The sequence below is a fragment of the Eumetopias jubatus genome, unplaced genomic scaffold, assembly GCF_037043125.1.
Source record: "Eumetopias jubatus isolate StellerSeaLion01/CBP00866 unplaced genomic scaffold, mEumJub1_p1.0 scaffold_1, whole genome shotgun sequence".
Classification (NCBI taxonomy): Eukaryota; Metazoa; Chordata; class Mammalia; order Carnivora; family Otariidae; genus Eumetopias; species Eumetopias jubatus.
In genome coordinates, this window is record NW_028274807.1 from 65194834 (window position 1) to 65222787 (window position 27954).

Sequence of the window (27954 nt, forward strand, 5' to 3'; positions counted from 1 at the left end):
AGCTATTCTACTTCCTGCTTGTTATTGGAGATTGATGATATTTCTGACGAATGATGGGGGCATCTGATGGGCATCTATCTCCATTTCCATCTCAACAATTATTAGGTTGTACAGCGGTTTATATTAGTAATTACAGACCATTCAGGAATTAGATTTGAAGCTTTACTGTTTACCTCATAAAAAGTTTTTAATTCAAGTGTATGGGCAGCTTTCTGCCACTTGACAAAGGGTAATGACTTTTAGATGAGTGTCCAGAAATTCTGGGCTCAGGAAATCCTGAGTTCAGGAAGCATTGTTTTATTAGTGTTAATTGACAGAAGCCAATGATCTTTCTACTTCAGTTTGTAGCTTTTCCCTACCCCATCTCTTTTTTTCCCTAAAGAGTGTGGGTTCTTTCTATACTTTCCATTTAGATTTTGCCATTGCTGTTCTTGGGTTGAACTCTCTCCAAATGTTTGATGCTTGGTATGTGTGAGATAATATAAAATAAATACTGGTCTCTGCCCCTAGTTCCTTGCACAGAGCTCCTAAAACTCTTGTAGTTTCCTAAATGATAAGAGCACTCATAACCTCTTTTTTTCTGATATTTGATCTTTGACCCCTGGCTTCTGAAACCCTTATAATTTTCTGGGTAATAAGAGTGTCTTCTGTTTTAATAAGGTCACTCTTGTTGGTTTCCTGGATGGCTCCAGAAGGACTAAGCCAAGACCAAGCTTAGAATTTTCAACCCCACCTCCTATTCTCTTGAGAAGGGAGAAGGGCTGAAGGTGGAGTTAATGAGTGATCATGCCTATTTGAGGAAGCTTCCATAAAAATCCCAATGGTCTGGGATTTGGGGAGCTTCCGGGTTGGTGAACATGTGGAGGTGCAGGGAGAGCCGTACACTTGGAGAGGACATGGAAGCCCTGGCTCCTTCCTATATAGTTGGCCCTACACATCTCTTCCACTTGGATATTCGTCTGTATCCTTTATCATATCCTTTAATAAACTGGTAAACATAAGTATATTCCTGAGGTCTGTGAGCTGCTCTAGCAAATTAGCTGAATCCAAGGAGGAGGTCGTTGGAACCTCCCATCTATAGCTTGTTGGTCAGAACCATCCATGCTTGTGACTGGCATCTGAATTTGCAGGAGGAGGGGCAGTCTTGTGGGACTAAGCCCTCAACCTGTGGGGTCTGATGCTATCTCCAGGTAGTCATAATTGAGTTGAACGTTAGGACACCCAGCTGGTGTCACAGGCAGTTGCCGGGGGTAAAATCTCCACACATTTGGTGGTCAGAAGTATCAGAAGTGAAGTGCTATGTGTGACTAGTAAGGGGGACACACTGGGAAGAAACACACACTAGGGAAAAACTGGGCTTTTCCCTACATAGAAAAAAGACTGAGGTTTTTCTCTTATAGTATGTGTAGATACTTTAGTTAATTAGAGTGGAATGGCCGAGTCCTGGCTCACTAGTCCCTGGTTTCAGAAACTTAATCAGGCAAAACCTATTTTAGTGAAATATGGGAGTTTTATGTAAACAAAACAGACCACATGGCATGCAATTTCTCAAGTCAGCAAAATACCATCTTGTGGTCCATAAATGCATGATTTAGCAAGCTTTGTGACCATGTAGGTAGACTTAGTATTTCTGTTTCTACTTTGGTAGTCTTAACTATGGGTGATTCAGTTAATGGCACTTCTAAGTTAAATTCAGCAGCATGCTTCCCCAAAAGGAAGGGGAAGATCGTACTCTCTTTTTAGATGTCAAGATTAGATGATATGGAAATAGCTTTATATTTTTCATTTTTAATTTAAAGATTATGCAGCCATAATGCCAGAGAAAATTTTGAAGAGAAAAAAAATTACCCACAGAACCACTGTCCTTTTGCATATTACCTGTAATTGCAGTCATAGCCAAAAATAGTTTGTGATCTCTTGGTTCCTTAATGTACCAAACTCTCCTGCTTTTATCTAGTGTTCAAAGTATGTTTTAATAGGTGTGATTTTTTTTCTCCCCTAGTTTTCCTTTCTACCCCTTTTGGGCACTTTGATTTTATCTATATTTTGTCGGTATCGATATGATGCTTTGAACACTTCTGTGTGTATAGCATTTTATTCCTGCTTAAGTTTTTCCTTAAGAAGAATTCTCAGCAGTGGGAATAGTGGGTGAAAGAACATAGTTTTATACTTCTTTAAAGGCATATATGACACTATAGTTTTATCCAGGGCTGTGGGGGAGATAAATTGTTAGGTGTTTGAATTAGAAATAGTTTGGGAGCCCCTCTTACTGAATTTACCTAGAGACCCAAGAATCCCATTTTATTTTATTTTATCTTATTTTAATTTTAGTATTTTATTTTAGATTTTATTTATTTATTAGAGAGAGTGAGCTCACAAGCAGGGGGAGCAGCAGGCAGAGGGAGAGGGAAAAGCAGCCTCCCCACAGAGTGGGGGGAGCCTGATGGGGGCCTCCATCCCTAGGACCCTGGCAGGGATCATGACCTAAGCTGAAGGCAGACGCTTAACCAACTGAGCCACCCAGGCATCCCTGAGAATCCCATTTTATTTTATTTATTTTTTTAAATTTTATTTTACTATGTTATGTGAGTCACCATACATTACATCATTAGTTTTTGATGTAGTGTTCCATGATTCATTGTTTGCGTATACGTGCCCTCCTTAATACCCATCACCGGGCTAACCCATGCCCCCACCCTCAGTTTGTTTCTTAGAGTCCATAGTCTCTCATGGTTGTCTCCCCCTTCGATTTCCACCCCCTTCATTTTTCCCTTCCCTTTTCCCTATTTTTTTTTAACATATAATGTATTATTTGTTTCAGAGGTACAGGTCTGTGATTCATCAGTCTTACACAATTCACAGTGCTCACCATAGCACATACCCTCCCCAGTGTTCATCACCCAGCCACCCCATCCCTCCCACCCCCCACCACTCCAACAACCCTCAGTTTGTTTCCTGAGATTAAGGATTCCTCATATCAGTGAGATCATATGATACTTGTCTTTCTCTGATTGACTTATTTCGCTTAGCATAATACCCTCTAGTTCCATCCATGTCGTTGCAAATGTCAAGATTTCATTTTTTTGATGGCTGCACATCCACTCATCTGTTAATGGACATCTTGGCTCTTTCCATAGTTCGGCTGCTATAAACATTGGGGTGCACATACCCCTTTGGATTGCTGCATTTGTATCTTTGGGGTAAATATCCAGTAGTGCAATTGCTGGGTCGTAGGGTAGCTCTATTTTCAACTTTTTGAGGAACCTCCACACTGTTTTCCAGAGTGGCTGCACCAACTTGCATTCCCACCAACAGTATAGGACCGTTCCCCTTTCTCCGCATCCCCGCCAACATCTGTTGTTTCCTGACTTGTTAATTAAAGCCATTCTGACTGGTGTGAGGTGGTATCTCATTGAGGTTTTGATTTGGATTTCCCTGATGCCGAGTGATACTGAGCACTTTTTCATGTGTCTGTTGGCCATTTGGATGTCTTCTTTGGAAAAATGTCTGTTTCATGTCTTCTGCCCATTTCTTGATTGGATTATTTGTTCTTTGGGTGTTGTTTGATAAGTTCCTTATAGATTTTGGATACTAGCCCTTTATCTGATATGTCATTTGCAAATATCTTCTCCCATTCTGTCAGTTGTCTTTTGGTTTTGTTGACTGTTTCCTTTGCTATGCAAAAGCTTATTATCTTGATGAAGTCTCAATAGTTCATTTTTGCCCTTGCTTCCCTTGCCTTTGGCGATGTTTCTAGGAAGAAATTGCTGCAGCTGAGGCCTGTGTTCTCCTCTAGGATTTTGGTGGATTCCTGTCTCACATTTAGGTCTTTCATCCATTTCGAGTCTATTTTTGTGTGTGGTATAAGGAAATGGTCCAGTTTCATTCTTCTGCATGTGGCTTTCCAGTTTTCTCAACACCATTTGTTGAAGAGACTGTCTTTTTTCCATTGGACATTCTTTCCTGCTTTATCGAAGATTAGTTGACCATAGAGTTGAGGGTCCATTTCTGGGCTCTCCATTCTGTTCCCTTGATCTGTGTGTCTGTTTTTGTGCCAGTACCATACTGTCTTGATGATGACAGCTTTATAATAGAGCTTGAAGTCTGGAATTGTGATGCCGCTAGCTTTGCTTTTCTTTTTCAACATTCCTCTGGCTAATCGGGGTCTTTTTTGGTTCCATACAAATTTTAGGATTATTTGTTCCATTTCTTTGAAAAAAGTGGTTGGTATTTTGATAGGGATTGCATTAAATGTGTAGATTGGTCTAGGTAGCATTGACATTTTCACAATATTTGTTCTTCCAATCTATGAGCATGGAATGTTTTTCCATTTCTTTGTGTCTTCCTCAATTTCTTTCATGAGTATTTTATAGTTTTCTGAGTACAGATTCTTTGCCTTTTTGGTTAGATTTATTTCTAGTTATTGTATGGTTTTGGGTGCAATTGTAAATGGGATAGACTCCTTAATTTCTCTGTCTTCTGTCATGTTGTTGGTGTATAGAAATGCGGCTGATTTCTGTGCATTGATTTTATATCCTGCCACTTTACTGAATTCCTGTATGAGTTCTAGCAGTTTTGGGGTGGAGTCTTTTGGGTTTTCCACATAAAGTATCATATCATCTGCAAAGAGTGAGAATTTGACTTGTTTGTTGATTCAGATGCCTTTTATTTCTTTTTGTTGTCTGATTGCTGTGGACATAGTGCTAGGACTTCTAGTACTATGTTGAATAGCAGTGGTGATAGTGAGAATCCTATTTTAAATAAACTTTTAAATAAGTTAAATTAAAAAAATTTTATAGCTATGTATTTAATAAGATCTTAGGAATAGGAATTTAGAGATTATTTTATCTAATTCAACTCATCAAATGATGTCTGGGTTGGTACACTTAACACATGCCTGTGTTTTGCTCTAGGGCTTGGGGGATCCTACAAAGTAATAAATCTAGGGCTATATAGATTTCTAGGGTGTTTATGACTGAACTTAAGGAAAGAATATTCAGCTTGTTTTCTTTGGCTCCATGGAAAAGACTTAGAGAGAGATTTTAGGATTAGTATAAAAGAAGTCTTTAATAACTAACTGCAAAAGAAAATAAGTGCCTAATAAATAACTCTTAAAAATAGCCACAGTGTTGTAACTCTTCCACTGGTTAGTTCTGAGTCACTTGGAATATTCAAGTAAACTCCATATCTACTTGGGATATTTATATATAAATTTGGGGTTAAATCATGAGTCCTTTCTTGCCTTGTGACTGCAGGTGAAGCTTTTTGGTTTATAAGCAGATCAGTTTCTTGATCCGCATATCATGAAAATTCCTCAGTTTCCTTAACCTGATATTTTTAAACTGTTAGGGTCCTGTGTTTGTGAGACTTTTAAAGACTTGTTAATAATATTTACATTCATACATCAGGCTACTTTTTCCTGTCTTCATCTCTTTCTGCTTAAGACAGGAGATGTCTCATAAGCAGTATTTTGAATTCCTGAAATGCTAACAACACAACCACACACACACAAATCTTTCTAGGATTATTTTGCTCATTTGCTGATTTGGAATCTTGCCCACGATGGCTTCATTAGAAAATCATACTGGAAAGCTCAGAGGTGTGGTTATGTTTTGGGGGGGAGGTGATTATTAGAATAAATTAAAAAGTTATGGAAAGATAGTAAGGGACGAGTGCCTTCCCGATTTTACCCTTTTCACCTCTCTAAAACCTTTAGGTCTGATTTTTTTAAAAATTTTGTTGCTTTGATCTTGAGGATGAGGGCCTTTTTTTAAATAAAATTTTTTTTGTGTTTAATCCTTTTTGTATTTTGATGCTGATTACATAGAGGCTAATTTGTGAAGAGTTGCTTTTTAGTTTGATTCTGGCATACAATATTCTGTTGATTATTGTCTTTCAAATAGTCATATCAAAGACACAGGTTTTTTGCTTGCTCACTGCATGTTGAAATGGATTCAATTTAGGCCTAATTTAGAGAATTTATTGTAAGCTTTAGTATTTACGTAAGTACCATACTTCAATTTGTTGTTTTCCCTCCCAGGCATAGTACATTTCCCCCCCCCTTTATAGTGAGTTCCAGAATCTGGGAATGTTGTATGATTATACCAAATCCAGATGTGTCCAATTAAGGGAGGACAGAAGCCAATTTCATTGATAAGTTGAGTTTTAGAGTGTGAGGTTTTACTATGTACATCACAAATACATTTGAGATCTTCTGAATTGAAAAAATTCATTAAAGCTGCTTTTTTTCTTTGCATGCAATCAGATGAGTATTTTACAGTGTTACGTGTTCTACAGTGAATTGTTAAAGGATAGTTTTTCAAGTACCTTTTTATTATAGTGAAATAATTATAGGAAATACATAACTATGTTCTTGTCATGTCTGTTGATATTTTATAGTAACAATTCCTTTTTCCATACATTTCCTCTTGCCCACTTAAACTGAAGAAATTTGCTTTATGAAATATAGTTTGGAAATTAGAATAAAAGGTGACTTTTGAGACTAGCATTTTAATATATATGCCCCTGAATATTTTGAGTTATAAAAGTTATAACAAAGGACATGAGGATGCTTTCAAAGAATAGCATAAGAATGACTGTGTGACTTCTGCATATTAGTTAAGAGGGAGTTGAGTGCTTTTGGAGGATTCACAATAACATTTTTCTTTCTGCTAAAAATACATAACTGATATACTAATGTAAATGTATTAAGGACTCAAATAGTAGAAAAATATGTAAAATAAAATGGCAAACCTAGTTTTTCTACTCTATGCTCTCCCACTCAACCTAGTCTCCATTCTCACTGCCTTTCATTGTGTTAACAACTGTTGTTTTGTGCTTATCCTTCCAGTTCTTCTACCTTACATCCCCAACCCCACCTCACTACCCCCAAGCCCTTTTGAAGTCTGAGAAAGCAAAGTGATTCATAATTAAATATGTTGTTGCTCTATCAGCTTTATATATTAAATCTTGGTCAATTCTGTTAGTATTGTCAGGGTTTTTTAGGGTACTTATTACAATTGAGCCCTTTTGCATAATCAGTGTGTTCAGTGGACATGTCATTTTTAGAAGTTTTGTTTTGTTTTGTTTCTTTAAGCAATAGTTACAAGACAGTAAAGTGACGGTGTATTAGGATTCCAGAGTCTTAACTTCTAGTCTTGGGTTATGTCAGTAGTTATCACCTTGGGTGAATCCTGTAATCATTCTAGGCCTTTTTTTTAGCATGTGTAAAACGATAAGTTCAGTCTGTTCTATACCATATATGGTTTCTCTCAACTCTAATTTCAGAGCACCCTTTGTTTTGGGGAATAGTTGGTATTTTAGGCTAGGGTTTTTATCACTGCTTTTAGAGGATGATGTTAGTCATTTTGGGTTAATTTGAAAGCCTTGGTTAGGAATTGTAACTCTTGGTTATAGTAGTGCTAATGTAGAGAATATGCTCTATTTAATTAGGCCATCTTCAGAAACACTTTGTGGCACAATGGAGAATAATATTTACAATTTTTTGTCAGTTTTATTTTCCCAAGCTTCCAGTTCACTCTCTTTCCCCATGTATACCTAATGCATAAAATATTCAGTGGGAAGGGAAGCAATGTCCAAATACGCTTCCTAAGGTATTATATATGGTGGTTGGATTTATACAGTGTGGTAAAATTAATCCCATATGTTAGTGATATGTCTTGAAGTTTTATAGTTTCCTTTTTATCTCTCTAAAATCCTAGGAGTTCTAGTCCTAGTTACTTGGTTTTAACATGGAACTGTTAATCGTCTTTTGTTTTATTTTGTTTTTCCTGGAAGTTTTTGAGTGAGGGGAGTTTATTCAGTTTTTTCACAGGATTGTCCGGAAAAGTTATCTTAGCCATTATCTCTTGCTTAGATTTTGCACTATTCTCTTAGCGTGTGTCTCCTTGCTTTCACTCTTGCTGCCCATATGGACTATTTGTCACAGTAGCCAGTGACCCTTCTGAAAAGCACATCAGGCTCTATCACTCTTTTGTTCAAAACCCTCCAAAGGCCTCTCCCATCATTCAGAAAAGTCAAAGTCCTTAACAGAACCTAGAAGCTCTTTTATCTGCCCCTCAACTCACCCCCCAATTTTGGAGACTTTATTTCTATCTCTCTCTCTCATGTTCACTCCACAACTTTTGTACTGGCCATCTTAGTTGTGCCTTGCCCGCACCAGGCATACCTTCACTTTACTTGCCTTTTTACATGCCGTGTCCTCTTGCCAAATATCTGCTTGACTGGCTGACTCCATTACATCTTTCAGGTCTCTTCTCACTTGCTTTATCAGAGGGGCCTTCCTTAAGTTTCCTGGGCAATAGAGCATACCCCTTTCCATTGAGCCCCTTTTTCTTTACTCTCTTTTCCTGCTTTTTCTTTATTATACTTATCAACACCTGAGGTTATTTTTTGTCTTGACTAATTCCCACTAGAATGTGAGCTCTACAAAAACAGCTCAGAAGATCATGGGCTAGACTTAGAAGGTGGGAAATCTTAGGACATCAATCCCACTGTGCTAGGGTGGGGGCTCTGTGGCAGCAGACCATTGCTTTTCCGTTTCCTAAGCTAGCCTTGAGGATTTGGGCTGCAGCATGACTCCGGCTTCAGTACTGCAGCACCATATCAAAGCAATTGGGTGTATTTTGATTTTTTATTTCTCTTGGTGGGAAAATGGCTGAATAATATTCCCGTTGCAATTAATACTCTTGGCAAATCTTTGACAGTGAATTCTGGGCATTAGCTGGTGACCTATTCATTGCATGTACTGGAGTGAAGAGGGAAAAAATAAAATTTTAAATAATGTCTAATTGTTTAGGGAGTTGACTCATATCTTCTGCCCTTTTCCTCAATTATGATAAATTTCCAAAACATTTTCCTTTTTTCAAACTAAGGAAGATAAACATTTTTTTTTCACTTTGGTTTTATTTATATTGACTGTTCCTTGACTGAATACTCAGATAATTAAAACAAGTGTGATGTTTGCTAAAATGAATAATATGTTGGAAACAGTGAAGTGGAAGACTTTGGACAGCATAATAAATTTTCTCCTTCTGTGTTGAGCAAAAGAAAAACGTTTGAATTTTGTTGAACTTTGCTGTTTTTTTCTTTTGTTCCCAGCCCTTGTCTCCCCTTCCAACCCCATTCCCCTGCCCTCAATTCATTTTTGTTTTTGTTTTTACATTTTTTTATTTTGGGAGAAAGTTAACATTGTATGAACCACCTCTCTCCCCTCTTCCTTCCTCCTCCCCACTCTCATGCCCACAATTATGTCTCTATTTCTTTTCTCATTTTGGAGTGATAACTTACCTTTATTAGAAGAGTCCTGAGTCATAGAATTGGGGCATTTCATATACTACTGAAAAGACAACCCTAAAATATAGTTTGAAATCTCTATTTGTAAAAGATCTTTTTTCTTCCTACTTTCAATAACTATTAGTTGTCTACAACTAATACAACATGTATTTTGATCCTCCGGTGAACCTGATGCATTAAGACTCAGCTGAGCAAATGCTGGGCCTGTGATAGGCACTTAATGCTTGTTAAATAAATTCTTTGTTACAAATCCTCTCTCTTTCTGTTTTATATTTTAAGAAATTAGAACCTATGTATATACATGGGGGAAGTTTGCTAAATTGTAGCTGGCAGGGACAACAGGTTGGGAAAGGAATGTGTAACTCAGGATGGTGAGGTGCATTTAGTCTTTTGAGTCAGAAAGATTTATATTTGCATCCAAGCTTAGTGATTCTTGTTTTTATGTTATGACCTGGTAAACCTAAAACTCTGAGTCTTTATTCCCTTATATGTTAGCTTTGGATAATACTGTTGGTACAGACTTGGCTGTGATGAACACATGGGAATATTTGTGAATAGCTTTCTTAGTTCTTTTGTAGTTTCTGAGTGTAGATGATCAGTGTTATCATTGGACTCTTTTTCTCCCAATCCCATCATTTGTCCTGCTTTGCCTAAGAGTCTTTGTAGATTCATTTTTCTCCCTGCTGCCACATTCTTAGATCTAGTTTGCATGTTCTCCTTTTTGTGGCTTGCTCACTGTTTTGGTCGCTGTTGCCGGTTTTTGCCTTCCTGATCTTGAAAGATGGTACAGAGCTCTGAGTTTCAGCTTGTTTCTTCTCTCATACTTAAGTAGTACATTCTATGCACACTACATAGTACAGAGTGGTCCAGTTACAAGAAGAGTTGGGATGTTTATCATTGATTATTTAACAGCGGCTCTCCACCAGGAGTTTGTGTTAAAATTCCTTGTGGAGCTTTCAAAATTTACATTCCTGAGCCCCACTCCAGACCTATTGAATCAGCATCTCTGGGGTGGAGCCTAGGTATTATTTAAAAATTCCACTAGTGATTTTTATGTTAACACTCAGTGAAGAAAAACTGGCTTGTTGGAAGACTATCTCAAGCCACAAAGGCAGATCAATATTTACAAATGTTAGTTTTGATGGCCTCATGTTCTTTCCCAAAATCTTTCAATCACTTTCCTTTTACTCAAGAATAAAGTCAAAATAAAGCTTGGTGTTCAAGACTCACCATGACTACACTAGTTTATCCTGTTAATTACCATTCTTTTTGAAAATTCTATTCCTACTACACCAAAACTGCAGTTAAGCATTATTTTCAACTACCTATTTCTCTTATGATGGTCTAGAATGTCGTATTCTCTTCCCCCTCTCCTTGATATTTGTAACAATTGCTTTTCTTCTGAATTCTACTTCAAAAGGCACACCTTCCATTGTGCTCTCAGCTAGAAGTCATATTCCTTCTTGGAACTCCCGAACACTTATGTACTTTATTTTTGCACTGATCTCAGATGTTTATCTTTTGATACCTTTCATCTCTACTAAACTTTAAGCTTCTTGATGATAGATTTTGTGTCTATGCGTGTTCTACCACCACCTACTCAGTAGAAGGGTACTTAGTACATAGTATGTGCTAAGTCACCCCCCACCCCCTCCACTGCCACCTCTTATTTTGAGAAAACTGATTTGCATTTTTTAACTTCCTTTTTTTTTTTTTTTTCCCCAGAGAGGGTGGGAGAATCCTAAGCAGGCTCCACACCCAGCACAGAGCCCAATGCTGGGCTCGATTTCACAACCCTGAGATCATGACCTGAGCCAAAATCAAGAGTCAGATGCTTAACTGAGCCACCCAGGCACCCTAAGCTAATTTTCATTTTTTAATGTTCACTGAAACTTATAGAAAATGCTCTGGTTTATTAAGGTAGTCTTAAGTCTTTTTCCATAAAATGTAGGATTTCTTATTTTTCTTCTTGGTTGCCAGACCTGGCTTTTGACAGGATGGTTCTTGTTTACAATTTGTGTTTTTGTGATAAACATAGGACTTAAGATGTCAGGCTATCTTTTCCTCTTATAATGTTACCCAGGCATGATAATTGTTGGGAGACAGTACTTCATGATTTTGTCACATGCTATGAATGTCTTGCAAGCAGAGGTAGTGACTGCCTTTTCTCTGGACTATTCTTTTTCATGGATGTTCCTTTAGTGAGCAAGCAGCAGAAGATATATTGTTTTTCTCCAGAGCACAGGGCAAGTTTGCTTACTGTTCAGTATAATAAAACTAGTCTCCAGAGCATGTTTTCTTAGTGTCCAGTATAGTAAAGACAACGTCACCTTCTAGAGCAAAGGACAGGCATGTTTATGCCCATTATAAAAGAGTTGGGTTCCTTAACTTCAGGGTCCCCTGTAACATAACCCACTGCGTGTACAGTTGTCACCCAGCCCTCTTTGCGTCACCCAGTGGGAATTGGGGCTCAGAGAACTGGCACAAAAGCTGACACTGGCTACTGCTATTGCCATGAGTAATAAAGTTCTGCATTTCTGACCTAGGAGTCTTATGTCTTCTCCAGCATCCATGAAACTGCCAGGATTACTTGTTAACTTACAAGCAGGATAAAAATCTCAGATCTCCCACAGTTCTTGACAGTAATATAAAAGCCACTCTTCTCAGAACTGCAAAATAGGCCCTGCTGTAAATAACTTGTTAAATCTTAATCTAAATTAAGCTGGGTCTCTGGAAACTTACCTGGACGAGGCTAGAATTCCTTACGACTACATACTATCTTCTCTTTTTTCCCTATTTTGCTTTCCACAAAACCAGATCAATTCAAGTGAAAGGACTGTTATTCTGAGGTTTCCTTCTGTCAAATGATGATGTTAACAGTAATCTCTTTCCCCCGCCTCTCTTTAGCAAAATAAAAGCATTGCTATTTTATATGGAGGAGCTACACTGACAAGCATGTTGATTTGTTTACTTAAAGCTGAAGTTTGGAATGTATGCCGTCTTTAAAAGAGAAATGGGATATTTGAGGGGATTTCTTTTTTCTTTTTTTTTTTAAGTGTTCCGTGATTCATTGTTTGCATATAACACCCAGTGCTCCATTCAGTACGTGCCCTCTTTAATACCCATCACCAGGCTAACCCATCCTCCCACCCCCCTCCCCTCTAGAACCCTCAGTTTGTTTCTCAGAGTCCATCGTCTCTCATGGTTTGTCTCCCCCTCTGATTTCACCCCCGTCATTTTTCCCTTCCTGCTTTCTTCTTCTTCTTTTTTTAACATATAATGTATTATTTCAGAAGTACAGGTCTGTGAGGATTTCTTTTTTAATTTGGTTTTAAGATGACAATTTAATGATAAATAACCTAATAAACTAGATAAATAAAATAATGTGTGGATGGTGACAAATGTTAAGGGGGGAAAGGGAAGACAGAACAATGCTGAAATTTTAGATATTGTTGGCTAAGGAAGCCTCACCGAGGTGACGTTTGAGTAAAGAACTGAAGTAAGTTAGGAGATGAGCCGTTTGACTATCTGAAGGGAAAACATTCTGAGCAGAGAGAATAGTGAAGTAGAGAGGCTGTGCAGGACATGGAGGAGGCTGGGCTGGAATGCTCTGAAGACGGATGTTGAGGGGATTGTAGTGTTACCGTTTGTCCGAGCTGTCTTTCTGTGCCTCACCAGAGCACTTGCTTTTATACTTATCTGCTAGGTACTTCTTCACTTGAGGAAGGGGATTTTTTTCCTTTAAAAATAATTTTGAAAACTACTGAATTAGATAACTGTTCTGCATTATTCTCTAGTTTTCACTGATGGTCTCTATAAGTGCCCATCCGTCTTTCAACAGTGAACCTAAGTCCCACATCAGCGTGGTTTTTTTAATTCAGCAGGTATTTGAACACTGATTTAGACCTTACTTTATATGATATATTTTTTCACTTTCATGTGGATTATATTCTTTATGTTTCTGTTGAAGAGAAGAGGCCGAGGCAGCCTGGAATAGAGAATAAGAGAGCATACCAACTAAAAACCTCTCTAGCCAAGGTTTCTAATTATCCTTTGTTACTAAATGTAAAAGCTGGTTTTCAATTCTTGCTGACTTTGAAAATTAACACCATACCATTTCCTCCTTGAAACAGCATCCTGTCCTTCTGGTTGTACCATTTATCTCAAGGCTTCCTCTTTCCTTGGGTTTATATCTTGACCACCTGTGCTACTCTTCTTACCTCTTTGGATACTCTGACCTACTTTATAGCCGTAGTTACCGCTATGTTGTTGATTCTGCGGTCAGATTTTCTATCTAAACCCCATTCTTGAGCTCTAAGCGTTTATAATAAATTGGTTTCTAACATAATCCATTTTGATGGCCAGGGATTCAGATATCTAAAGCAACTTTTCATCTTTTCTCTACAAAGCAAAAAGAACTTGTTCTTTATTTTGGTAAATAGTATCCTTGTCTAGTTGGTTAAGCTAGACTATGCTGATGTCCATTAGTTAAAGAACATCAGGTACACACCCATAGGTAAACAAAGTTGGGTTTATTGATGCTTTCTGTAGCAAGGGAAGCCACATGGGGAAACATGGAGTGTCTTGGGAAGACCATGCTTTACAGACTTAGAGAATTTGGGCTTTTGTTAGGTAATTTGGGGAGAATTCAGAGAAGTGGTGGTGGTTTGCTTTGCATTGGGTACTGTCAGGAATGGGGATAATTCTATGATTGGGTGTCTTAATAAATCTTATCTAGGAGATGCGAAGGGCAGGGTGAGACTAGGACTGTAATTGGTAAAGAAGCAACAGTCACTCATGGCACCTGGGATTTTTTTGTGATTGCACAGAGACCTTGCTTTTATTGTACTGAGTCAGACTCAGACTCAGGCTTGGTTTTGCCTCACTTCCATCATGGACACAGAAGACTCATCTGATGTTGGTGACCTGTGAGATTCTGTCTGATAGAAAACCTCACAGCCTAGCTATGAGTGTTGGGCCACCTCCTCGCTGTAAGGGGCTGCTTTTCTCTCTTTCTAGCTTATTTGGAATAGATGTAAAAGATCAGGTACCATTTTGGCAGCAGGAAGATGGATGAAGAGTATTTTAGACAGGGTATATGAGCAAAAAATTTACATGATATTGGCTGTTTATGTGTGAGAAGCAGCAGTGAAACTTATTCTACTTGAAATATATCAGGAAGATCTAGTGTTAGGTTGAGGCAGAGATGCCTAGTCTGTTTACTCCTTACCAGGAAAAGAGGGGTTAGAAGGTGTATCAATCTATATGTATCAATCACAATCACATATAGAGGTGTTTTTTTTTTTTTTTTAAGATTTTATTTGAGAGAGAGAGTGTGCGTGAGAGAGCAACGAACAGGGTGAGGGACAGAGGGAGAAGCAGGCTCTCCACTGAGTGGGAAGCCAGATGCGGGGCTTGATCGCAGGACTGCAGGATCATGACCTGAATCGAAGGCAGACGCTTAATTGACTGAGCCACCCAGGCGCCCCACGTATAGAGCTTTTTAAAGCTAAATGTTTGCATGCTTACTGTGTGCCAGGCACTAAGTACGTAGACGATCTCTTTTAATCCCTCAGGTAAATTGGGTTAGAAATGAAGGATGCATATCTCTGGCATTGGGAATAAGAACCAAACTGGAGATCCAAGTGGGGCTACTAGTGTAGACTGTTGAGTAATGTTTAAGAGTATGAGTTTCAACATAATAGTTTGGGTTTGAATCCTGCTCCCTACCCACAATTAGTAGTTGTATGATCTTAAGCAGTTTACTGGTTTAACCCCTTAGAACCTCTGTATTTATACCAACCTCAGAGGGTTGGCAATAACTTAGTAAGTACAAGGTATACAATAGCTGCTATAACTGCTTTTATTGGCTCTGTGACTTTGGAACAGTCACAAAACTCTTCAGAGCCTCAGTTCTGATGTCACTTTACAGGTTTGGTATAAGGATCAAAAAGTGTACATGGAAGTATTTTATAAATGGAAAGCACTATACAAATTAAATATTTATGTCTAGGATATTATCTTTCAAGTGTTCGAATTTACTTGACAGGTAAAGGACTGTGATTGGGTTATGATGTTTTGGGGCCAAATTATACAGGGTCTTGAGTATTAGGATGAGAACTTTAGATTTGATGTTGACTTAAGAAATTCAGCTGCCAGGGGGCGCCTGGGTGGCTCTGTCGGTTAAGCGGCTGCCTTCGGCTCAGGTCAGGATCCCGGGGTCCTGGGATGGAGCCCCGCATCCAGCTCCCTGCTCAGCACGGAGCCTGCTTCTCCCTCCCCCTCTGCCTGCCGCTCTCCCTACTGTGTGCTTTCTCTCTCTCTCTCTCTCTCTCTCAAATGAATAAATACAATCTTTAAAAAAAAAAGAAAAATAGAAATTCATCTATCAGACAGACTTAGGAGCAGGGGGATGAGAGGACAAAAGTGGTGGCATAGGAAGCGGGTTAGAGAGGGAGAACCTAGGGGTTCAAAGATCGGATTGAGGCAGCTGTTTCAGGCTAAGTAATGGTGGCCTAGATTAGTGAAATGACAGTAGAAGTGAAAAATCTGAGATGTTTCTAAGGAATTACTACAATTCAGGGGCGCCTCTGTGGCTCAGTCCTTAAGCGTCTGCCTTTGGCTCAGGTCATGATCCCAGGGTCCTGGGATCGAGCCCCGCATCGGGCTCCCTGCTCCACGGGAAGCCTGCTTCTCCCTCTCCCGCTCCCCCTGCTTGTGTTCCCTCTCTCTCGCTGTGTCTCTCTCTGTCAAAAAAAAAAAAAAAAAAAAAAAAAATCTTTAAAAAAAATTAAAAAAAGGAATTACTACAATTTAGTTATGAGTTGAGTGTGAGGGATATAGAAGTAAGAACAATAAAGATTTCTTGAACTTTAACTTTGGAAATGAATTGGTTAAATTTGTTTAGATACAAATGGTTAATAAGTTTGGAAAAAATAGCCTTGTGACAATGTACAGGTTGCCTAGAGACTTGGCTTTAGGTATTTGTTTGGCTTTCCTCATAATGCAGGCCCTAATTTGTAATATGCAAAAAGCAAGGCAGTTGGAGAAGGGTACAAGTTTCAGTGGTAAGTTGTACAGATTTTGGTTTTAGGTTAAAGTAAGTATAAATATGTTAGAAATATGATGAAAAACTTTGCTGTGCTGCAGGTAGAAGTGAAATTACTTTGAAATGCATAAAAAATGATAGATGGACAGATACATGATAAATATTGTAGAATTTCATTGGTGGGCATGTTGATGTTCACTATAAAATTCTTTCAACTTTTCTGCATTTGAAAGTTATAATAATAACATGTTAGAGGACAATAGAGATATGAACTCTGCTAAAAGCTGATCTTGAGAATTTCTCTTGCCTGACCTGAGACTTTTGTTTTCTCTGTAGGAACTTTCCGCTGTACTTTTTGCCATACAGAGGTAGAAGAAGATGAATCAGCAATGCCCAAAAAAGATGCACGCACACTTTTGGCGAGATTTAATGAACAAATTGAGCCCATTTATGCTTTGCTTCGGGAAACAGAGGATGTGAACTTGGCCTATGAAATACTTGAGCCAGAACCCACAGAAATACCAGCCTTGAAACAAAGGTGAGTGTAGACCCTCTGCTCTTACCAAGAACACTTTTAAGCTGGCCCTTGTTTCAACTACCTGTACTTTGGAGAGCAGGAGTTAGTAAGTAATATACCCAGGAAACTAAAGATGGATGTTACATAGATTCTCAATTTTACCACATTTGTCATATTAACTTGTGCCTGTGATGAAATTTGTTTGTACTGAATGCAGAACAGTGTGGGCCTTGGGCAAAAATCTTTAGTCAAGTTTGACTTCAAGTACTCACTCTGCTTGGACCCACAGCAGATCAGCCAATTGTTAACTAATCCTAAATTGGAAGTGCCTCTTGGGGATATTTGAATTTTCCTAGCCGAGTTCTAAAGGATGAAGTTCTTTAAGGAATATAGCATTTGTTCTTTTTTTTTTTTTTTAACTTTGAAGCACTTAACTGTACATTTCTTGTCTTCCTTTAGGTTTATTTTTTTTTAAGATTTATTTATTTATTTGAGAGAGAGAAAGAGAGAGAGAGCACATGGGAGGGGGGAGGGTCAGAAGGAGAAGCAGACTCCCTGCTGAGCAGGGTGCCCGATGCGGGACTCGATCCTGGGACTCCAGGATCATGACCTGAGCCGAAGGCAGTCGCTTAACCAACTGAAGCACCCAGGCGCCCAGTTTTTTTTAAAGATTTTATTTGACAGAGAGAGACACAGCGAAGAGAGGGAACACAAGCAGGGGGAGTGGGAGAGGGAGAGGCAGGCTTCCTGCTGAGCAGGGAGCCTGATGTGGGGCTCGATCCCAGGACCCTGGGATCATGACCTGAGCCGAAGGCAGACACTTAACGACTGAGTCACCCAGGTGCCCCCCTATGGTTTTCAGTGCAACTTCTTTGAAAGTATAGTAGGTATTATATATGGGTTAATACTTTTTACTGTGGCTCCCTATTTTTATTAGTGTGCCCTAATGTTTAAATTACGAAGGCAACCTTGGTTTTGGCGTGCCATAGAAAGTGGTTTATATTCTTTTTTGAAAAACATGCATGTGAATTGGGTCAGAGAATGTTCTACTCTGCCTCTTTTCTAGTGCCATGTTAAGGGCTTACAGTTTATACCCTTCCATAGAACCTGGTTTTCAGGAGCACTCTCAGTATTGTATATGCTGTGGTACTAATGTTATAGAAAAGCCAGTTCTGGGCAGTCCTGAGCAGCTTGAGTTTCTTTTGGATGGTTAAAAACAATCCAGTTGTAGAGAAAGCTTTATATCTGTATAAGTTGTTATGAATTTTCTAGCCTAGTGTCATGGATCAGTTAGGATGCCTTTATCTATGATAACAGAAAACCAAACCAGAAGTGGCTTAAATAGTAAGAAAAACCTGTCTAGCATGAGCAGAAGGGCTGAGGTAGTACAGTTCCGAATTAATTTCACAGCTCAGTTACATACTGAAGGATCTAGGTTTGTTCCATGTTTATACTCTGATGAACTCGGCCTGTCGGTTTTCCTCTTGGGACCACAAGAGGAGCTAGCCTAAGATGGCTGTGTCTTTCTAAGTATCACATGTAGAAGCAAATGTCCAAATGTTGAAAAGGGGACTGTTTCTTCCTGGTGTCCTATTTTAAGATTGAATTGGGCTTTCCCAGAGGACAACCTTCATCCTACTCTATCCCCCAATGTCTCACTAGCCAGAATTGCTGTATATGTTTATTTCTAAACCAGCATCTGGCAAAGGAAGTGAGATCACATGATTGCTGCTTAGACTAGTAAAGGTTTACCTCTTAGGGCTGGGGAAGGTCCCTTAGTCCTTTGGAGCAAACAGCCATTGGTATTTGAATGAGACCGATAAGCAAAGAAAGAAAGAAACCACAATTGGTAGGCAACTAATATCATCCACATCACAGATACCCTTAAATTTTCATTACTGGTCATTCAGTCTCTTACCAAGAAGTTATTTTTTATATCTTTTTCTGTTGACTTAAGTAATACCATAGTTCTGACATAGAAGCCTATGAGGGAAATTGATTTTACAAAAACATACAATTTTCTAAGCCTGTGGGTTATTTTCATGTTGAAATATTCTTCAACATTCTCTGATTGTTTTCTGCTCGATGTAATACTGTCTGTGAATTATTCTTGTGTTTCCTCCTCTATAGTTATTTTTCTGTTTATGCAGATGCTTTTCCATTACAATAGCATTCATTCAGCACCACCACTGACATCCCATCTCTAATATTCTCCTCCTACTACAGTTCACCTCCCATTCGAGGATCTTTATTTATGAAGATATCCCTCCCTCCACGCCAGAGACAAGTCTTAGTGGTACAGCAATGCTAGAAGCACGACAGGAGCTCTGTGTCTAGTCACCTGGTTTCTCACTAGGAATGATGGTTACTCCAGGGATGAACAAGAATCAGGAAATAGAGGAAGTAGACAGGTTGTTCACTAGGGAAGAAAGGCAGAAATGGAGGCAGTCAAGAGAGCTAGAATGGAGTACCTGGAGCTGCAGAACTAAGTCCAGAACTAAGTCCATGCTTCCACATGGTCAGGAGAAGGACCATTCAAACTAGGTTAGAAGGTGTTACCCTGGCTGAGATGGCCTCACCAAGCATTTGACAAGCTCCACTGCCTGGATATGACAGCCTGGAAGTGGTATTGATTTAGCCTTTCTGCACTGTAGGATCTGCTTCAGAGCATAACGGTTCTGTAATAGCTGTCTTGCCCCCGGTATATGAAGAGAAACATCAGTAGAGTGGTGTGAGAGCTCAGAGATGATAGTCATTCATTGATTTAAAAATAAAAAAATAAGTGGCTTCATTGTTACTTTGATTACTGATCTGTAACCAATTAAATTCTAGCTTATTCCTAGATTAGAAACCAGAGGCTGCCTCTGCAGAACTCTCAGTAGACTTAACCTAAGAGCTGATAGACAGTTCCAGCCTTTCAGCAAGTCAACCCTTTGGTGATATTTAAAGTCTTTCTGTCTCTTAAATGGAATTTTTTTTGACAGTAATCTCTCCTTTTTTGTCATCTTTTACCTAACATTCACCTTAAAGATCTTTAAAATTTTAGTTTTGAAATATTCCTCCCTCACCCCTGAGTGAGTTATATGTCTTGAAAGTTCTAAAATTTCTTAAATAATGTAAAAAAATTCAAAACTGAATTGTCACTTTTGTCATCTTTAAGTAGAATGTGTACATTCTTTCCAAAGAAGAAATTTAAATATGCAGAAGGAGTGAACCTACCTGTCTCATCTTGATTTTCTTCAGTGTCACATTTGCTGATAATTTAGATTTGTCTGTATCTGTGGTAAAGGTAGAAATAAAATCTGTGCACTCAACTCTCCATGGTTAAAGTTTTTTTTTTTTTAAAGTTCACCCAAATTTAAAAATTTGTTTGTGGGCACCTGGGTGGCTCGGTTGGTTAAGCATCTGCCTTCAGCTCACGTCATGATCCCAGGGTCCTGGGATCGAACCGCACACTGGGCTCCCTGCTCTGTGGGGAGCCTGCTTGTCCCTCCCCCTCTGCCCCCTACTTGTGCTTGCTCTCTCTCTCTAGTGCTCTCTCTCTCAAATAAATAAATAAAATCTTAAAAAAAAAAAAAGAATGGGGAACGGATTGAAAGTGAAACAAGCAGATAAAAGAGGGAGCAGCCGAAAGACTGAAAACTTGACTTAACTAATAGAGATGAGGAAACGTAAGTGACTAGAGAAAGATAAGGAATGATCAGACCTGGAACAGGCTAAGAAGATCATGGGTGGTAGAGGTAAAAAGCAAAACAAAATAAACTGAGAAATAGATCATGCTTACTTCAGGGTGGAAATAATGGTTGGGGCTAGATGCCAGGGTCAGCATAGCTACAGAAATGGAAAGATACAACTCAGTAAAAAAGAGGTTAAATTGTGCATAATGATATACTTTATTTGGTGAATAGCAGGAGGGGAACATTAATTCTAAGTTGAGGCCTGGTTTTGTAGAATACCTTTTTGGCTTCTCAGCACACAAAGAGAAAAGCACGCAGAACCACTCTGAATCCTTGGTTGAGATGGTAGAGGTTTTAAAAATGTAATGTGTTTTGTTTGGGTTTTTTGTTTTGTTTTGATTTTAAACAGAATACTCATGAAAGCTGTGACTGAGAGAGATTTTTGCCAGCTAGTATCTTTAAGTGGATTATTATGTCACCTTTATTATTCTCCCCTCTCCTTAAGTAGATTAAACTTTTTAAATTATGAAACTTCATTCATTTATATATATGCCAGTGGACCCAGTGTTTGAGGAACTTAAATACAAGTATGATATCCTGAGTTATAAGAGAGGTTTCTCAGAATTGCTAAAGCATGTGTATATGATTACTAGATAGCATTTATTTGTGATTCTTCAGTAACCACCTCCTCAGTTGTGCTTCTTTTCCAACACCCAAGACTTTAATTTTTCTTTTTCCTGCCATCTTCTCATCTTTTTTATAGCAAGGACCGTGCAGCAACTACTGCTGGAGCTGCTGGCCTGGCAGGTGGGCACCACCGGGAAGCATGGGCCACCAAAGGTCCCTCCTATGAGGACTTATACACTCAGAATGTTGTCATTAACATGGATGACCAAGAAGATCATCGAGCCTCACTGGAGGGGAAGTCTGCCAAAGAGAGACCCATTTGGTTGAGAGAGAGCACTGTCCAAGGAGCATATAGTTCTGAAGAGATGAAGGAAGGTAAGAGTAGAAGTCGGTAAAATGAATATGGCTTGGGTTCAGTGGAAAATGAACTTGACTTAGTGGGCAATTCTTAGTTTTATTGGTAATTATATCTGTTTTACAAAACAATTGCATTATACCAGGAAGTAAGAAATTAAGCAATAAGCATTAAAACCAACCAATATATGTATTATCCTTCAACTTAGTTGAAATAACAAGTAGATTTTAAAACTCCCTTTTTAGAATCAAGAAATTACCACTTCTTTGTCTTACTTTCATGGAAAAATGCTGTTACATTCAAAGTGGCCAAATTCATCTGTTGTTTATTCTTCTGTTGCCCTAACTTATATTCCTTTTTATTTCTCTGAATCGGGAACCAAAACTATTTACCAGTCCAAACTTGTTTATATTGTCTCCTCATAAATACCAGTGTGTTTGTGCCAACCTGAAATATATAAAAAGAAGCCACCTGAGTAAAGGATTAAGGATTCTTACTATCCAAGATTGACAGAACTCCATACTAGAAGATTTTGGAACTCTCAGTGATCCCTAAAGACTTAAGAATTACATAGTAACCAGCAATTTGAGAACTGCAGCATTTTACTTTTTAAAACTTTAAAGTTAGTGGATTCAAAGACTATGTTTGGGCTAAATGTAGAAAATGTGAGGCTCAAACTGGACAGAGATTACTCAGAAACTGGGAAGCAGAGATGAAAGGGAGTTTGTACATCTGGTTAGGTTTTGTCAGCATTAGAATCTACGTGGCCCTGTTCCCAAGTTATGTATCATTCCTAACACATCACCTGAGTATGGTTCTTTAATCCCTGAAACTGAAAACCACTTGTTTTTTGGTATTTCTCCTAACCTCTTTTCCCTTTATATTAGCATTTAACTCTGTATGCTAAGAATTAAAAGGTAGTATGGAGTTGGGTAGTGATAATAAAATCAGATAATATCTCTAGTGTGATTCTTCTTGGTGTTTTGATTCCAATCAGAAAAAAAATTTTCTTTGGCAACCATACTTTTCTCTCCCTCCTTCCCACTGATTAGCTTGGCTATGATGTTTTGTTATTTTGATTCAAATTGTTTTAGATTATATAGGAGTGACCCTGTCAACTATTTAGTAGGCTTGTTTTCCCCAACTTGGCTTCTTGCCTGTTCTTAAAGCTACCAAACCTTCTTTTCTTTGAACTTAGAAACAAAATTGAATAAAATAAAACTATTGTTAGCCCATATTATATACAATTAGGTTCATAAGCTTAACATTTATTGTTTATGATTCCTTGAATGCTAGAATTTTAATCACAAGGGCCTTTAAAAAGTTATCTAGGCTACCCAATTCTGAGTATTTTCTTTCTGTATAAAATAGGAGAGTATACTCTCACGTCTAAATTTATCTTCTTGGGATGCCTGGGTGGCTCAGTCAGTTAAGCATCTGCCTTCGGCTCAGGTCATGATCCCAGGGTCCTGGGATCAAGTCCCGCATCGGGTTCTTTGCTCAGCGAAGAGCCTGCTTCTCCCTCTGCCTGCCTCTCCCCCTGCTTGTGCGCGCTCTCTCTCTCTGATAAATAAGTAAATAAATAAAATCTTTAAAAATCAATAAATAAATTTATCTTAATTTTTATGGTAGAATAGGCTCTAGTGAATGTGTTGGTCCTATACTTAATTTTCCTCAGACTTCAAGTTATTTTAATATCTTTTAGAGTTTTCTAGACTTTAATCATGTGCTCATTACTATACTGAAAGCATAGTAATCTATTCTAATCCTGTTTGCTTCTACTTTCCTTACAAATAGTCCTCTTCCCCCAAGCCATCTCCATCTACATTTTTTATTTTATTTTAATTGTCTTTTTCTGGACCTTCTCCAACCATAATATACTTTACTTTAGATCTAGTAACCGGAACAATACATGTTTATGCATGGATTCATCATTAATGATTTGAGTTTTACTTACAGTGTCCTTCTGGTTTTTACCTGATGCTTTGTTGCTTTGGGTCTGGAAGCATATTAAGACCAACAACTTTAGAAACATGTGCAGAGAATTTTAAAGACCCTCCCCTGCCCTGTATCAGATAGCTTGGACCAGGTCTTTCAGTATGTTTTAGATTGTTTTTCTATAGGCAGATTTTCTTACACTTGCCAGTATAGAAATAAATCTGCCAGTTTTCTGCCCACTTCAGCTCTTCCTATTTTTTTTTTTTTTTTTGCCATCAGCTTGGCCTTTAAGCATCCAGAATTGCTTAGCATCATCAGTGAACTTGACAGTTTTCCATTATATATGTCTTTTTTATAACTTATTACTGTTAAATAAGACTGTTGCTAAAACTAGTGTTTCTACTTTACCATCCAGATTTTTGCTCATTTATCCTTATTTATTGTTGTATGTCTTCATCTGTAACAGAGAAGTTCCTTTTTTCCCCAGACCTCTCAGGACCCTTGTCATAAATCTTTTAGATATGATGATTTAGTTTACAAAACTAAATTGCTTTTCCCCTAATTTTATATTTGCTTTAAACATTAATCAAAATATTATGTTGGTAATATTAAGCTTATTGGAAAAATCTTAAAGAAGCGATGATTGCCTTAGAGACAATTCCTTGTCTTTTTTTTTTTCCTATTGAAATACTGCATTGGCAGTAAGGACTCTAGGAATGAGCCTCAGCCCTTAGCAGTGTTTTAAAGTAGTGAAGTTTGATTTTCTCATTTTCACATCCATGTTATCAAAAGCCTATTGTCTCTGACTTGAACTTTTAACTTCTCAATTCCTCTTTCCCTTTCTGTCTCTTAAGCTGCCCAATCTCGTATCTCAGGAGTTCTACACTTTCTAAATCGTCTAAGGTTATGCTAATCCATTCTAATGTGCTAATGAGAAGATACTTCATTCATGGCCAGAATTGGTCATTTCTGTGCCTTTTCTTGGTGATGATGTTGATGATAGATAACACTAAACTAAATGCCAGGCTCATTCTAAACACTTCACAGATATTCACTTAATCCCCACATTTATCCAGTGAGGTATTTACTCATTTTTCCCCCCTTTGTACTTGAGAAAAATTGAAGCAGAGAGAGATGAAGTAACCTGGCCAAAATCATAGTTAATAGGTGTTAGAGTCAGGATTTGAATCAGGGAGTTAGGTTCTAAACAACATTTTTAATCCTTTTATATGTTTTAAATAGCAGTATACTTGGTACTTAGAATACAGAATACAAATGTTTTTCTTAAATTTTTCATCTGTAATTTTTCAGGCCTCATACATACACAAAATGATAGGAGGTGTGTGGTGAGAGAAGCTTCATTCCTTTTTATAAAGAGTTCAAAGTACACTTAGTTTGTTTCAGGAAAATAAAACTGCATTTATTCACTCATGTATTTATTTGGTGCCTAATAAGTGGTAGGCTCTATTTTGTGTACATGGGATATATCATTGAATAAAAAAGATAAATATCTGTTTGTGCAGAACCTATATCCTGGGAAAGGAGGTAACAAAGACAATAGACAAGAATTATTATGTTAGAAAGTAAGTGCTATGGGGAAAAAAAATAGAGCATTGGGAGTTTAGGGTGGGGTGAATTATAAGAAGGTGGCATTTGAATAAAAACATAAAGGATGTGATGGTGTTAGCTATATAACATGGAGGAAAAATATCCCAGGTAGAGGAAACAGGGAATACAAAGGGGCCTTAAGGTTGGAGTGAAGTGATATGTACAGGGAATACCGTGGGGCTACTGTGGCTAGAGAAGAATGAGCAAAGGGAAAGAGAAGAGGTGAGGTAGGTAGGTGAGCAAGTGAGCGGGAGGGGTTCCAAATAATGTAGGACTCTCTAGGCCATTGTAAAGCTTTTGGCTTTTACTCGAAGCAAGGTGAAGAGCCATGTTTTGATTTCCTATTTTGCCAGCTACGGTACTTGGTCCTTCATAGACATAATTACATATGTTCTTATCCAGAGCTCTGTAAGGTAGTTGTTTTTATCACTCCCTTTTATAGGAAGAGGTACCGAAGTTCACAGACTAAAAACTCACCCAAAGTAGTACAGCTTACATCTAAAAGGACCTGGATTCAAATCCAGGCTATGTTATTCTTAAAACGCATGTGCTTAAACCATGCTACTTAAGTTCCAGTTTGTGAGAAATACTTTGAATATCTTACGGACAGTTGCTCAAAAACTGGAATCAGTGAAGTCTGTTAGTTTTAAAGAAATGCCTTTTATACTTAAGGACATTGACTTTCTGGATTTTTCTTTCCAGGTGGCATAGATATAGACGCATTTCAGGAGCGTGAGGAGGGCCGTGCAGGGCCAGATGATAATGAGGAGGTCATGCGAGCACTACTCATTCATGAGAAGAAGACCCCCTCGGCCACGGCAGGCTCGGTGGGGGCAGCTGCTCCCGTGACCCCTGCCAATGGCAGTGACTCAGAGAGTGAGACCAGTGAGTCAGACGATGACTCCCCACCTCGACCAGCAGCTGTGGCAGTGCATCATCGGGACGAGGATGAGGAGGAGGAGGATGAGTTTGAGGAAGTAGCAGATGACCCCATTGTTATGGTGGCTGGCCGTCCGTTCTCCTACAGTGAAGTGAGCCAGCGGCCAGAGCTGGTGGCCCAGATGACACCAGAGGAGAAGGAAGCATACATAGCAATGGGACAACGCATGTTTGAGGACCTTTTTGAGTGAGCTTTCCCTACCTTTTATTCCTTTCTCTAATGCTCATTTCAAAAAGAAATTCCCTACCCTTGACGAAGTGTTTAAGTGGCATTCTGCCCTTCTCGAAGTAAAGCAGCTAAACAATAATGGGAGAGAAAGTTTGACTTTTATGCCAGAATCTTCCCCACAGGGAGGTTGGCTGTATAAGCATTTCCTTCCCTGCTATTATTACAGTATATCTTACTGTATTTCATATTTACCTAATCTTTTTCCTTTATAAGACCCATTTTTCTCCTTTCTGAAATGAGCGCAGGAGATCTGTGAGGTAAATTCTTCCTGTCTGCCTGTAGAAGCCCACTATGATAGGTTACACTAATTCACTAATCACATCCTTTTAAAAATCTGTTCTGACCAAGCATTCCAAACAATTCCCAGTATTGCTGCCAAGCAGCTTGGCAACAGGCAAATCACTGGTGAGAGATGAAATAAGTCTTAAAAGTGCATATTGCCACATAGTTGAGGATTGTAGTCAATATGTAAGGGGAGGGGAGGGATGGATATGCCTAAATCTCATGATTAATATCTAAACCAAGATTTGTGTCTTTCGAACTGACTTGACTGATAAAGTCTGTTGTTTTGCTTAATGCCTTTTGGTTTGGATGTTGGATGATAGAAAACAAAGTACACTTGGTAAACCCTTATGAGGAAATTAGGAAAAAACATGGATATAGGACGAGGAGTGGCTCTACAGGGTTGAATTGTGGAGAGCATTGGGAACAGTGCCTTTTAGAATTGCCTGAGTTTTTGCTGATTTGGAAATCCTTTATGGAAAGCTAAGACTGGTCCCTTTCCTTTTCCTGTCTTTTACAGTGCTATAAATTGTTTAATGAGACCATTTCGGCAGAAATCAGCATATAACAAATGATTACTTCTCTCTTTTCTCTCAACATCATTGAAGTCCTTCTTTGTCTCTCTTTTGATTCTTGTTGGACATGGTGTTTTAGAGTGCATCCAGTACATTATTGAACATTGTAACCTCAAGGAACATAGTTTATTTTTGGTTCTGATATGTAGCATGGTATTATTCCCTAAAGCAGAACTTTAAAAATAAAGAACTTTCATGCAAGGGTCTATAGCAATTGTATTTTTTGTAATATTTTTCCTTGCATTGTAATTTTTAAGTATTTATCATTTTATAGTATATGCGTGAAGATAGATTTTAGAGTATCTGAGCCTTGTATGAAGTGATGTTTCATTTACCTGGGTTGTATTAATGACTGAATATTGACAATAAATCTATTTTATACTGACTGAAATTTGTTAATTTCTAGCCCTGTAACATCTTGGAGCATAATTAAAGTGAATACTTTTCCCATTAAAGCAATGTTTCAGAATTCTTTCTCTTAATAGTCATATTTCAAATAACAGATGCAGTTGTTATGTGGTCTAATTTTTTCTGGCAATAAGCTGCCTTAAGAATGACTTTTGTGGGGCGCCTGGGTGGCTCAGTTGGTTAAGCAACTGCCTTTGGCTCAGGTCATGGTCCTGGAGTCCCAGAATCGAGTCCCACATCAGGCTCCCTGCTCGGCGGGGAGTCTGCTTCTCCCTCTGACCCTCCTCCCTCTCATGCTCTCTGTCTCTCATTCTCTTTCTCGCAAATAAAAAAAAAAAAATCTTAAAAAAAAAAAGAATGACTTTTGTGTAGGTATCTTGCACGTATGGGCCTATTCAACTTTTAAACATTGTTTTTAAATTTTCATAGTTATAGA

The 27954-nt window shown here is 38.4% G+C and overlaps 1 protein-coding gene across 3 annotated transcripts in view; it reads left to right on the forward strand.

Annotated features, from left to right (window-relative positions):
- GTF2E1 (general transcription factor IIE subunit 1) overlaps positions 1-27496 on the forward strand; it is a 34867-nt gene extending 7371 nt beyond the window's left edge. For all 3 annotated transcript variants that reach the window (XM_088024668.1, XM_028110718.1, XM_088024670.1), the window contains 3 exons: positions 16700-16901; positions 21321-21559; positions 25788-27496. In XM_088024668.1, the coding sequence (XP_087880794.1) occupies positions 16700-16901; positions 21321-21559; positions 25788-26215 (869 nt within the window). In that variant the 3' untranslated portion in view covers positions 26216-27496. The remainder of the gene's footprint in view (positions 1-16699; positions 16902-21320; positions 21560-25787) is intronic.
- The last annotated feature ends 458 nt before the right edge of the window (positions 27497-27954 follow it).